Source organism: Corapipo altera, unplaced genomic scaffold (assembly GCF_003945725.1).
Source record: "Corapipo altera isolate COAL_440 unplaced genomic scaffold, ASM394572v1 61305, whole genome shotgun sequence".
NCBI lineage: Eukaryota > Metazoa > Chordata > Aves > Passeriformes > Pipridae > Corapipo > Corapipo altera.
The window spans coordinates 8,084,184-8,096,548 of NW_020884909.1; the positions used below are offsets into that span (position 1 = coordinate 8,084,184).

Genomic DNA, 12,365 nt, shown 5'->3' on the forward strand with positions numbered 1-12,365 from the left:
GAGCCGGGCGGCGGGTGCCGAGGATCGGCGGCCGCCCGGGAAGAGGCCGGGGGCAGGAGCGCATCCCGGGGCGGCCGCTCCGCGCCACCCCGACGGGGCCTCCGGTGTCTGCAAGCGGCGCAGGAGTCGCGCTTGGACAGCGCTCTCGGATACCGCGACCCCGCTCGAGGCGGGACTCTCCGCTTTTTTTTTTCGGTTTTTGTTCAATTTTTTTTCCACCTTTTTTTTTTTTTTTTGGTACTGGTTTGGTTTTTTGGTGTTTTTTGTTTGGTTGGTTTTTTGTTTGTTTGTTTGTTTGTTCCCCCCACTTTCTGGTCGATCTCCGGGCTTTTTCGTGGGCTCCTTCCCCCAACCCGAAACCCGAGCACTGCTGGCGAATCGAGATCAGCTCGCCGAGGCCGCCCGGCCCCGGACCGCTCCGATGGAAATACACTGTAAGCACGACCCGTTCGCAGCAATGCACAGTAAGTGGCTGTTTCTTCAACTTGTCTGAGCGGCCGCGCGCGACCGGCTCCCTCCGCGGGCCCCGCCGGGCCGGCCGCCGACGTGTCCCCCCGGGAAGGCCAATGTGCTGCGGGAACGGGCTGGCCCGGGGGTTATTTTACCGTAGAGAAAGAGCTGATGCTCTTTCGTGTGTGTATCTGTACATATGGATATACAGACATGACTACCAACGTGTGTACAGCCATCGATACATATGAACGTGTGCCTGTGTGCATAGATGAGTACATAGATGTTATATATATGTGCATGTGTTTATTTTCCCCCCTAAATCAAATCTTCGGGAAGACAGCCGCGCAGTATTCCCGGCGAACGGAAAAGTTGATCTCCTTTCTCTTTTTCAAAATTTTGAAATTCGTTAATTGGAAACAAAGCAAAAAAACTCCCACAAACAAACAAAAAAAAACCAAAACAAAAAAATCCACCACCCAAAAAGCAAAGCAAACAAGCAAACAAACCCCCCCTCCAAAAAACAAAACAAAACCCCCCGAAACCAACCAAACCGAGCCAATGCGAAGAGCGAGGAGCCGGGCTGTAGGGAAGATTTTTTTTTTTTTCTTTCTAAACCCTGGAGAACGGCGTCGTGATCGCGGTTCTGTGAGCACGGCACCGGGCAGCCTGGCGGCGGAGCGGGCGGCCGGTGAAGTTAACGGGTCGTGCACTGTGGGTTCGCCCGAGATTTGTTGTGCTTGAGAGGTCGGGGAAGACTTATCCATTAGCACAGTGTTATGTGAAATGACGTCTTCTCTCACGGTGAGTTAAACGCTGTATTACGGCGAGAGATTGCGAGGAAATTTAAGGTAGAACTAATCTCATTTCCCGGTGCACCACAGCCCTTCGGCTCAAAGAAATTTGTTTGCAAAATAAACCACGGAGCGCCGGGGTTAGAGATTAACCTCCCTCCCTCATACTCCCTGCGCTCCCTGTTCATTTACTCACTTCCAATCCCTCTCCCCATCGCTCGCTTTCTGGGGTTGTCCAGAGCGGGGACGGCGGCCGGTGACGGGCTCTGCCGTCCGCGTGAAAGCGGACTGTCCCTCCCGCAGAAACGCGGCTTTCGATACCCGCGTTTAAATTCTCTCCCGCCACTGAACAAAATCACGTTTATTTTAAGGCGAACTTTAAGGTCGGAAAGGCCGCGGTGCGCGGTGCGAGGGGTGGCGCGGAGCCCTCTTCCGCCAGAGCACCCCTTGCCACGGGTGGCAAGCGGACCCGCAGCCCACCGAGGACGAGCTCCACGCGTCGGGCCAGACACCCCAGGCGGGTGCAGCTGCGGCGGGTTTCACCGGCGCCCTCCGTCATTCGCGGCCGTGGAAAATCGATGTCTTCCGCAGGAATCTCGGGGCAAACAGAAGGAATAAAACCAAAATGCCGGTGTCTTCGCTCCGGCCTCGGCCGCGGCTGGGGAGTCACCGGGGTCATTCTCTGCCAAAAGATCTCCGGACCCACGTCTCCTCAGAGCGGAAGGGTGGATAGACGTCGGGGTCGGGACCGCCGTGAAAAGGGGAGCCGGGGGTCAGCGGGGGCAGCTATCCACCGGGGGAGCGGGGCGGCGGCTCGACCCGGGGAAACGGCGGACGGGGTTGGGGGGTCCCGAGCGGCACCTCGGGCCCTTCTGTCCCGACACAGTCTCCGCGGCTTCCTAGTCCCGCATGGGCAGAGCCCTTGGCCGCCGCCGTCCAGGGCCCCGGGGGCGCCGAGGCGGGCAGGGGATAGCCGAGGTGGCCTGGATCCCCGCCGGTGGCTCCCCAGGAACGGGCGCACCTCGGCTCGTCTGGGCCCCCGCCCGTCTCGGCTGCACCGCGGCTCCGGGCTCGGCCCGCGGGCCGCTTGTCGGTGTTGCCCCCGCCCGAAAGAGCATACGAGTCTCTCCCCGTCCCCGCTCCCTGTGGAGGCCCCGGACTGCGGAGAGGGGCACGGCAGTGGGGCGGTTACCTCATTCCCGCACCGGGCCGCAGACGGAGCTCGATGCTCCCCGGGCTCCAGCAGCCCACGGCCCGACGGGGCCCCCGACCCGCAGTCACCCGGCAGCGCGGCCGCGGCAGAGACGCCCCGGCGGGCGAGAGCCGGTGCCGCTCCCGGGGCTGTGGCAGGTTTGGGGAAAGGGACGGCGGCTGCCCGAGCCTTTGTTCCCGGCCCCTGGAGGGCCTAACCTCCAGGCCTGGGCAGGTCCGAGCCCTGCCGGCCTCCGGGGGCTGGGACGGGCTCCGGGAGCAGAGTCGGCCACTTCCCTGAGGAAACGCATGTCTTAATGATGCCTTCCCTACTCTTTTCTTCACGTTCTTTCTCCCTCCCTCCCTTCCTTCCTTCCTTTTCCTTCCTTCCCTTCTTCCTTCCTTCCTTTCTTTTTCTCCATTTCTTTTCCCATTCCATCCTTTTTCTCTCTTCTTTTCCCTTTCCCGTTTCTTTCCATCCTCTTCCCTTTCCCTTTTCTTTTCCCTTTCCCTTCTCTTTTCCCTTTCCCTTCTCTTTCCTTTTTCTTTTCTTCTGTCCTGTTCTCCCCTTCTTTCCTCTCCCCTTGCGTGAACACCACCACAGGACCTTCCAGCTCACACTATAATTCCCCGAACTTAAAGCCCTGAGAAGAGGTGAGGAGCCCGAGGTCTCGTTCGCCGCAGCCTTGTGGGGCAGCTCCCGTTCGCCTCCGCCACCGAGTTGTCCCTTACCCCAGCCCCGGCGTCCCGGGCGCCGCGGCAGCTCCCTGGGCAGGAGTCCCGTCCCTGGACTCCGCTCCGGACTCCCGGCGCTCGGAAGGGAAGCACGAGCCTGCGGCTGGCTGAGCCGCGGGCACAGTCTGCCTCTCGCACCGGAGAAGGCAGAGCAGGCGCTTGTCTGCTCGCCACAGGGCTTTACATCACATTTTTCATGTGGGTTCATTATGTGTCCTGACAGTTTTAGAAGGTGTTTGCAAAGTTTGACAGCAGTTAATCAATAGTGAAATGACCAGATTTAAATAAAAATAGCTCTCTATAATCTATTTTTTTTTAACACTGAGGCATTTGGCTTGTCAGCTTATTCAATACAGTTCAAGCCCTGTGCAAATAGAGAGATTTTCTGTATTATTTTTTTTTCAAGAATTGGCATCTGTACTGCCCCTGTGGCTTGTTTTCATCTTCTCCACTCCTCTGTGATATAAGTAGTTTGGATGAATAACAACACCAGGGTTAATTATACTACCTTCTGGTACATGGGATTATTATGTGTTCATGGGGTTTACACAGTTTCATTGCTATTCCTCCAAGAGGATCCCGTTTCCCACCATATATATGATTCACCTTGCTAAAGGTGAACAGTGCAAATCTGTTCAAATAGGAATAATATACTGAGCTTGCCCAAGTGTTCATGCTTTATTTGTGGGATTTGCTGCCGCAAATTTTAGGAGCAGAATCATGCTCTTTTTATTTTCCTCTTCTTTTTTTTAATTTTCTCCCTTGATTAATTCAAGGCATCTGTAAAAACAAAACAAAACCAAAACCACAGCATGTTTCATTTCAGGTATCTCCTTCTGTGTTCAGACAGAGGCACTGTGTGGGCTGAGTGATCACGCAGCCTTATTTTCCACTGGCTTCCCAGCCAGAGGCTCTGACCAGCCTCCGCTTCACGGGGCAGCACCAAGCCTGCCCTGGAGTTCGTGATTGGGTGAAGGAGGTTTTGGGAGGAGGGTTGGGGTTAACCTGGGGTACCGGGCACGGCTGCGTGATTCCCCGTGGCCATCTTCCCCGAGGGGCCCCGGTGTGCCTTCAGCGAGTGGCATTGCGGCAGCGCGGCCACCTTCCTGCTCTGCTCAGGGAAATCGGACCGATGCTGGGGAGGCGATGCCAAGAGCCGGGGAGCGCTGGGACTGGGGATTCTGCTCTGCAGAGACGTCTAAAACTCTCACACAGCTCTTCTCCTGCTCTTCTCCCCCTCCCCTGTGTGTTTCAGGACATGGAGGGGTGAATCAGCTGGGGGGTGTTTTTGTGAATGGCCGCCCCCTCCCAGATGTCGTTCGCCAAAGGATCGTGGAGCTCGCCCACCAAGGGGTCCGACCGTGTGACATCTCCCGGCAGCTCCGCGTCAGCCATGGCTGTGTCAGCAAAATACTTGGCAGGTAATGGGGGAACGGCGAATCCTTCTGTGTCGTCAAGAGAAGAGTGTCGGTGTTGGTCCTGAACTGGAGGCTACAAACAAACGGAGACTTGTAGAAATCAGGAGATCAGTCCAATGAGGAGAAGGGCTTCCTGATCACTCGTGGGTTTATATGTCTGATGTGGAAAGAAAGAGCCACTATGTCTTGTTTCACAGCTTCTTGTATGTAATTCTAATGCAAAGTGCAGAATGCTGTGTGTATTTGCTGTATATATGGCATATGTCCTGCAGCTGTCTGTTCTGAACAGGAGAGGAAATCTGGCAGTCATCTTCAGCAAAATGTGAAAAAAAAGTAGAAGTTACGGAAGTTACTTGTTTTGCTTCCTGAATACAACTGTCTTTTAACAATACTATTGTTATACATTTCATCAACATTGCGTGCACTCATACAGGCTACTCTGCAATATGTCCTACTATTTATAATTAAACATCTTTTTCCATTCTTCTGCGGGATTATGAAAGTACAGGATACAATAAGAAACTAGGAACCATCTTAATTGTATCTATTTTGGAAGTAGCCCTCTATTCAGGTGAGAGCTGCTCCAAACACTATGGCACAGGAAATTAAACTCTGAATTAATTTTATTTCCTGGTTTCACTTTAAAATTTCACATAGATTTTGGTAAAAAATACCATCCTTGCTTTTTTTATTTTTTTTTTAATTTTTAAATTTTTTTTAACAAATCTAAACCTAATTAGTGTAAATTATGATGTTAAAATGGTTTTTAACCCCAAGTATTCTACATAGTTGGGCAACATACATTAAGGGAAATTTAAATTTTTTTTTCAGAGTATGTTTTCCTTGTTCATCTAGAAAAGTTAATTCCCGATATGTTTGCTAAACTTTCCCAGTTAATTTCATTGTTTAGAATTTTACTATTTTTATTTTAACTATGTTTTTCTTTCCCAATTTCTAACCAACTTGCTGGACACAGCATAGCTGCAGAGACTTAAGGCTTTTTTGTTTTGTAGTATCATGCATGGGATCTGGTGGATTAACAGCATTTCTTACCACAGGGTAGCCATTTAAGCGTTCAGATTTGTGAAGTTCATAGGTCCCTGGTTTTGGAGTTCTTGTCACTACTTTCTCCACAACCGCCTTACCTCTACCTGCCCAAACTGATAAGTGGCACCCCCACAACCCTGTTCAGTCTCAGAGCTGCAGGAGCCAGCATTGCTGCCTGTGCTCAGTGTCCCTGCTTTTTTTCTCATGCCTTCCTCGAAGTTACATGTCTTCACTGGCAAGTTACATGCATTCTTCCCAGTGGACTTTCGAGAACACAGATGCCTTGACTGTTTTATAAAGGCAAACTTTCCATGGGCTTTATCCTGCCCATCACGGGCTGTTTCACCCACTATTGGCTCCGCACCCGCAGCCAGCAGAGGCCCGAGCTCCCTGCCTGGCTGGCGATGCTCACTACTGCAGCAGAATTGCCACCAATTCCCATCAGGACCAACATATAGCTTGGAAACTGCCAATTTATTTACCCACCAGGCAAAAGTCTGGCAGTTTTAGTTTTGACAGTTTAGGTCTACTGCTAGATATATTTGCATTGTAGAGCTCAGAGTTCTGCTCCAGAGCTCTGTCATTAAAGTTGTCAACAATAAATTGGAATTTCATAGCTCATTATTTTCATAACTAATAAGTACAGTGGGTAAAATATCTCTGTAATTGCAGCTCTCTGTTGTGTGTGTTTTTTTCATATGTGTTCATGTGTGTGAAAAATGGGAATCCTTACACCGGGAATTTTATGATTAGAATTTTTCAGTCCTCAGTGCAGCTTTAAAAAACACCCAGAGGCAGGGAACCAGCAGTTGCAGGGCAAATGAAGCTCTCACCCCTCGGAGGAGGGTGCCGTGGGTGTACCCACCCTCCACTTGCTTTGGCAACTTTCCTTGAGCAAAAGGCCTTGAATTGATGTGCATGAAAAGATGTGCAGCCATTCTTGCCTTTAAAATAGAGATGGAAGCCAAGGATGACAGAGCTGTATGCACTGCAGGCCCTGCAGTTGCCCCCAGGTTCATCACCAGGGTGGAGAGGAGAGGGATGTCAGCAGCAGTGCAGCGTGAGGGCTGTGCCCATCACTGTGAGTTCCCCCAGTGCCCAGGGAAGGGGGTCTGGGCCCAATCCTGCACCTCTTGTGCAAGTCGAGCCTTCCCATGGGCTCATGTGTGCTTTGGCATGGCTTGAGGCTGTGAGAGTGGACAGGGGTTAAAGAGTTAGCTTGGGAGTGGTCTTGCTGCCCAGAGGGCACCAGGGCTTTGTCCCCTGGTGAGCTGGCCACAGCCACAGCACTGTGATGTCAAGGCCCTTCGCTACTGTGGCTTTCCTACTGTGGTGATTGGCTGTGAGAAAGCATCAGCTGGCTTGTGCCCCATAGTGTCTGGTGCTGCTGGGGATGCTTCTCTCTGCCAGGCTTGGCCTGTGGTGCAGGGCACTGACCACAGGTGCTGTTGGAGAAAAACACTGAGAAATGTTTGTGAAATCCATTGTTCTGACCGGATCTAAGAAAATTGTGACTTTTGTCTGGTAGCATTTGTGGTATTGCCTGGCTGCCTTCTACATCCTCCTCACAGGAGAGGTGCCAGCAGCCAAGGTTTTATAAGGGGTGCAAGGTTTTATAAGCTTTATGGGCCGTATTTGCCATTGTTTTGTCATGTTCTTGTGAAAGTTCACAAGGTGCTGGATTTTGCCTCTCTGACCTAAAACCTGCTGCCTTTAGAGGCAGCAGGAGGGTTAACCCATCTCTGACACTCAATGCTTTAGAGTTGCTTTAATGGCTCGTGGAGACTGGTAGCTCCATGTCAACATCTGCACCCGGAATATCTGAGAACATGTATGAACAATTTGTTGTCGGTCCCTTTAAAGGACTTTTAGGCCCTCCTTACAGAAAGACTGGAAGATAGGTAGCCTGGCAGAAATTTGATGAACACAGCTGTGTGTTTCAGTGAGGTAGACTTTGGCTGTGCAGACTGTTTGTGCTTTGTTCAGGCTGGAAAGATGGGGGAATTAATTTTTGGGTTTTTTTATGTAATGATTATGTCAGATAGCTGCAGAGAAAATATATTAATAAGCAGTCTTATATTCTCGCTTGGGAGTTTCTTCTGAGTTAGAAATACGGGTGCAGAGCAGCAAGTGGTCATGTTTGAGCTCCTGAGAGTGCAGCTCGGTGGGCGTCCGGTCGAGACGCTGACGGAGTTGGGGTCTGCTCTATATGAAAGGGATGTGCAGAACTGGGGCAGCTGGTGTGGTGGCTGAAGGTAGGCACGGGGCTTATTTTTTATCTGGTCACAAGATACAAAGAAGTGCAGGCCTGGGAAACAGCCTTCTGCATGGAGCATTCCGACCACAGCAGAAAAGAGTGTGGTCTCATTCTTGGTCTCCATTCTGGCCCTCATCAGATAAGGTGCGACTTCTGCTCTCAGCAGCGTGTTCGATACTTTGTTTATTAAAAGGGGAGACTCACCTGGCCCAGGAATCTCAGCTGCCGTGTATTATTGCAAAACTACCAAAAGCAGTTGCTCTTGTGTGCTTTATTTGTGAAGAATTCTGCTAGATTTCTCTTGGTTTAGGGATCCCATTCTCCACATTTCCTGGGGGCATGGCATCAGCAGAGTTCTGGTGGGGGTGATGGTGCTGCACCTGAGGAAGAACTGGTCAGAGAAACCAATCCCCGCATGAGCTGGATCCCTCTGGAGTGCAGGCAGCTCCCTTTCCCTCAAAAATTGTGATTGATACTAGTGAAAACATAATGCTGAAAAAAATACATTTTAAAAATATAAACTATTAAAACCCTAATATGCATATTCAAACCATAAAATAGAAAAAAGATATGCTGGCATATTTATTGCAGATGTGCAAATAAAATAGAATACCTAGCCATTATTTTACTCTAAAATGATAGCAAGCTGTACATATTAATGACAGAGAATTTCTGTAGAAGCAGTAATTTGCTACCGAAGAGTCCACTGCGAAAAGTGTTCTTTGGTGTGATTTGTTTTTATTATTGCCAGTACTGCTGATTAATAACACACATTTTCAGTTAATTTTGGATCTCAGCATGCCCTTTAATCTTGCATTGTTTCTTTTGTCTTCTATTACAGAAAAATATATATTGTATCCAGAGGCCCAATTCCAATTACTATAAATTAATCTATTAGGTGATAAAGCACTACACAGGTAGAAAATGTGTATGTGAAAGTGAAGATATATCTCAGGTTTTGCTGAGCTTTGGTTACCTTGAAGTGATGTTCTCTATAAATCTCAGAACATGTTCTCTGTCTGTGTGTGATAACTAAAGCTTTGTTTTGGATGTTGTCCCAGGTATTATGAAACCGGGAGTATTAAGCCTGGAGTGATTGGAGGATCAAAACCAAAGGTCGCCACACCCAAAGTTGTCGAAAAAATTGCAGAGTACAAACGCCAAAATCCCACCATGTTTGCCTGGGAGATCAGGGACAGGCTCCTTGCTGAGCGAGTGTGTGACAATGACACCGTGCCTAGTGTCAGTTCCATTAACAGGTAAAGCTTGGTCTGGTTCTGGGGTGGATGCTCCATGGAAGCACTGTCTTTGCATCCTTGTCTTTTAGTATGACTGGGTGTTTGGGGCTGTTTGCAAGAAAAGCAGCTTCACGTGTTTCCCTGAGGTGTTTGGGGCTGGGGAGCAGCTGTGGGCTCGCTTTGGTGGCTGAAGCGTCACGGATGATGAGCGTTTTCTAGGAGTGGGCAGATTCTGCTACCAACTTTTGCTTCTTTCCCGTTCTTTCCCGAGTTTGTGAATGGGGGAACCTTGCTGGGAACGACCCTGTGTGTTTGCTTTGAATGAAGCCCCGGTTCTGCTTAGTGTGGTGGGGGTTCAGTGGGACATGCTTTGCCCAGAAGGGAAGCTGAGATGGCCATTGAGTAGGGTGGCAGTCATCTGGGAAACAGGGGAGCTCAAGGCATGGGTGCCATTCTGTCCCCTGACACCTGTTTTGTGTTGGTGACGTTGGCCTAGGCCTATGCTCAGCATGACTATCACCAGGAGAGTCTGGTTAATGATGTCCAAGGACCTCAGCCATCTGCTTGTTTCATGGACGCACTTAAGTGTCTTTGAATTGCTTTTGTAAAAATGCAAGGTAATCTCATTTGAAGCCTCAGCCCTGTTTTTGGGAGTTTTGCTACAACCTTACCAGTCAGGGCTGGGCCTGCAGGGGGGTCTGGAGGGGCTCCAACCTACTGGCCTTCTCTGTTACACCTTCTATGCTTACCACTTCCTCCCGAGTTGAGTGATGTATAAGGCTGGTGCTAGGAAAACCCAGTGAAATACTTCATGATGGCTCCAGCCCTGCCAGAGCAACAGTAAAGGATGAATACTTGGATGGCAGAGTGCTTAGGCAGCCTCAAACACACCCACAGCAAGCAGAGTTCTTTCGTTTTCACTCTGCACCAGGCTTCCACCTCACTACTCTGGTGAGATGATTTTCACTTGTTCAACTGCATGCAAATCCTTCAAATGCAGCTTGCTATAAAGTGTCTCATTTGTGTCCACGGACATGAAATAAATTGATGCAATATTCTTTTATTGGCTATCACAACCTGATTTGCATTCATGGAGTTGCCGCTTGAGTAGCCGGAGTGGTTTCCCCAGCGTTAGCAGAAAGTGCAGTCTCTGCCTTGATGGACTGAACATCGAGTCACATGTTCGTGTATCTAAGGGAAGAAAGTGGATCAGTTCACGCATGGCTCTTGCTGTTGCCTGGGAACCCCTGACTTGCTGAGACTCTAGAGCAGCATGTAGTAAATATGGACATGGTGTCTTCAGTTTTAAAGAGAGTTTGAAAAATAATACAGATACGAGGAAAAACAAAAGAAAATATCAAATAATTCAGGAAAGTTCTGTTTCCATTAACGTCAGATGGGGTCGTGTGAGAAGTGTGGGTGCTGTAAGCAGTCCAATGTTTGTATAGGAGAACTTCAAACATCGTCCAAAAAACTACAAAAAGGGCACTCACATCTTTAGGAAAAAGGGACATTTAAGTAGCTTCTAGTCAGGTTTTGAGGCAGTTTCCATGTTTCTCTTGCTGTGTTCTTGTGTGTTTCCATACTCATGAATGCCCACAACCCCACTGCCTTTGTATCAGAAACCCATGTGATGATCTACCACCAAGTTTTTTTGCTGCAAATCCAATTCTTTCTCATCTGCTAAAATCTTTTTCTTTTCTCAAAGGTTTGAAATCCCTTTTAAGAAATACATGAAATCTGTTTGAATCAGTTGGTATAGCTGGAGAATAGTTTTTGCTGGCCTAGGACCTCATCCTGAAAACCCAGTCTGAACAGCCATGTGACAAAGAACTTTGAATTCACATCAAAACACTTGGCTTAAATGCTAAATCCTTCCAGTTCCAGTAGTCTGTGATCTTTATGCTCATATTTAATATTGAGTATATATTTTGAGGCTTTGCTGGAGTGGGAAGGATGCAGCCCTGTGCCCATGATGCTCTTGCTCTCCACTGAGGTGCAAATCAGGGGCTGCCTGGTCATTGCACACTTGAGCCCACTCAGATCTTGCAGCATGGTTCCTGTCCTCCTACACCTGGCATTTCTGCACAGAGGAGGACAGGGCCACTGTGCTGTCCCCTGTCCCTATCTCAGTGGTGCAGGGGGTTTCCCTGGAGCTGTGCTGTTCCCTCCTAGGGTGCTGACGGTGTTCCTGTGAAACATCGGGGCTATAGGAACGGGCTATTCCCAGCACATCCCCGCTGCCAAGGGAGCCTTTTACCAGATGAGTTTAGCTGCTAACCCTGTATAAGAGTAAATAATAATTACTGTTATTAATTAATAACATTAATATTAATAACAGACCACTCTTCCATAGCAGGAGCAAGTCTCTGTGATTAAGACTTAATTAATCATTGTGATTAGCTTTGCCCAAATAAGCTGAGAGCTGTCCAGCTGCTTCAAACTGCTCCAGCCCTCCAACGCTCCAGAGATGAAGATGTTTATGTGTCAGAAGGCCCTGGACACACTTCTTTCACCAGGACAGGCTTGTACAAGGAACTGTTTCCACTCTCACCCGTGCAAGCTCCATTGCTTTGGCTCCCCTACTAAAGCTGCTGTCACAGCTGTTCCTGCCCATTGTCCTGGGCTGACTGTCCTGAGGGTTGTGCTCCTGGGACCAATAAACTGACTGTACCTGACACCCAGGGTCTGGCAGCCAAAAGATGGCTTATGGACAGACCAAACTCCTGCCAGACTCCATCAGACTCCTCTGAGGATTGGGAGGGGAAGGGAATGGCAGAACACTCTCTTCTGGGATGGGGTTGGGTGTCACCAGTGGTGGTCCCTGTGCTGGCTCACGGTGGGGCTTTCCAGCAAGGAACTGCTATGTGTTCCTGTGACCCCCACGCCCGTTCCGCCCCCTTCTCTCCATCTTCCAGATACACGGCAGGCAGGAATGGGGGAGAGTTTGTCCGGTACAGAGGGAAGAAATGCTCACTGTGGCCTTGCTGCTGTGCCAGCAGCGCCTGAAGCGGGGGGATGTGTGGTAAGCCAAGGACATGCCTCCTTCCAGCCCCTTCCACCTCTGCTGCAGTCAGAGGCAGAGCTGTGTGATCTCTGGAAGTGTTTCTGACCCTGTCTTTTCTTTTTCCATAGCACATGGGCAGGTGAGCACCGTGTGTAGCATCTCCCCAGCATCTCTCTTTGTAGCTGGTGCCCTTTGTCCTGCACCACCATACATGCCTGCTGCTTTTTC

General features: G+C 49.7%; 1 protein-coding gene across 4 annotated transcripts in view; it reads left to right on the plus strand.

Annotated features, from left to right (window-relative positions):
* The first annotated feature begins 308 nt into the window (after positions 1–308).
* The window catches only part of PAX5 (paired box 5), a 128,272-nt gene continuing 116,215 nt past the window's right edge, over positions 309–12,365 (plus strand). For all 4 annotated transcript variants that reach the window (XM_027653176.1, XM_027653177.1, XM_027653179.1 and 1 more), the window contains exons 1-3: positions 309–464; positions 4,426–4,591; positions 8,954–9,151. In XM_027653176.1, the coding sequence (XP_027508977.1) occupies positions 422–464; positions 4,426–4,591; positions 8,954–9,151 (407 nt within the window). In that variant the 5' untranslated portion in view covers positions 309–421. The remainder of the gene's footprint in view (positions 465–4,425; positions 4,592–8,953; positions 9,152–12,365) is intronic.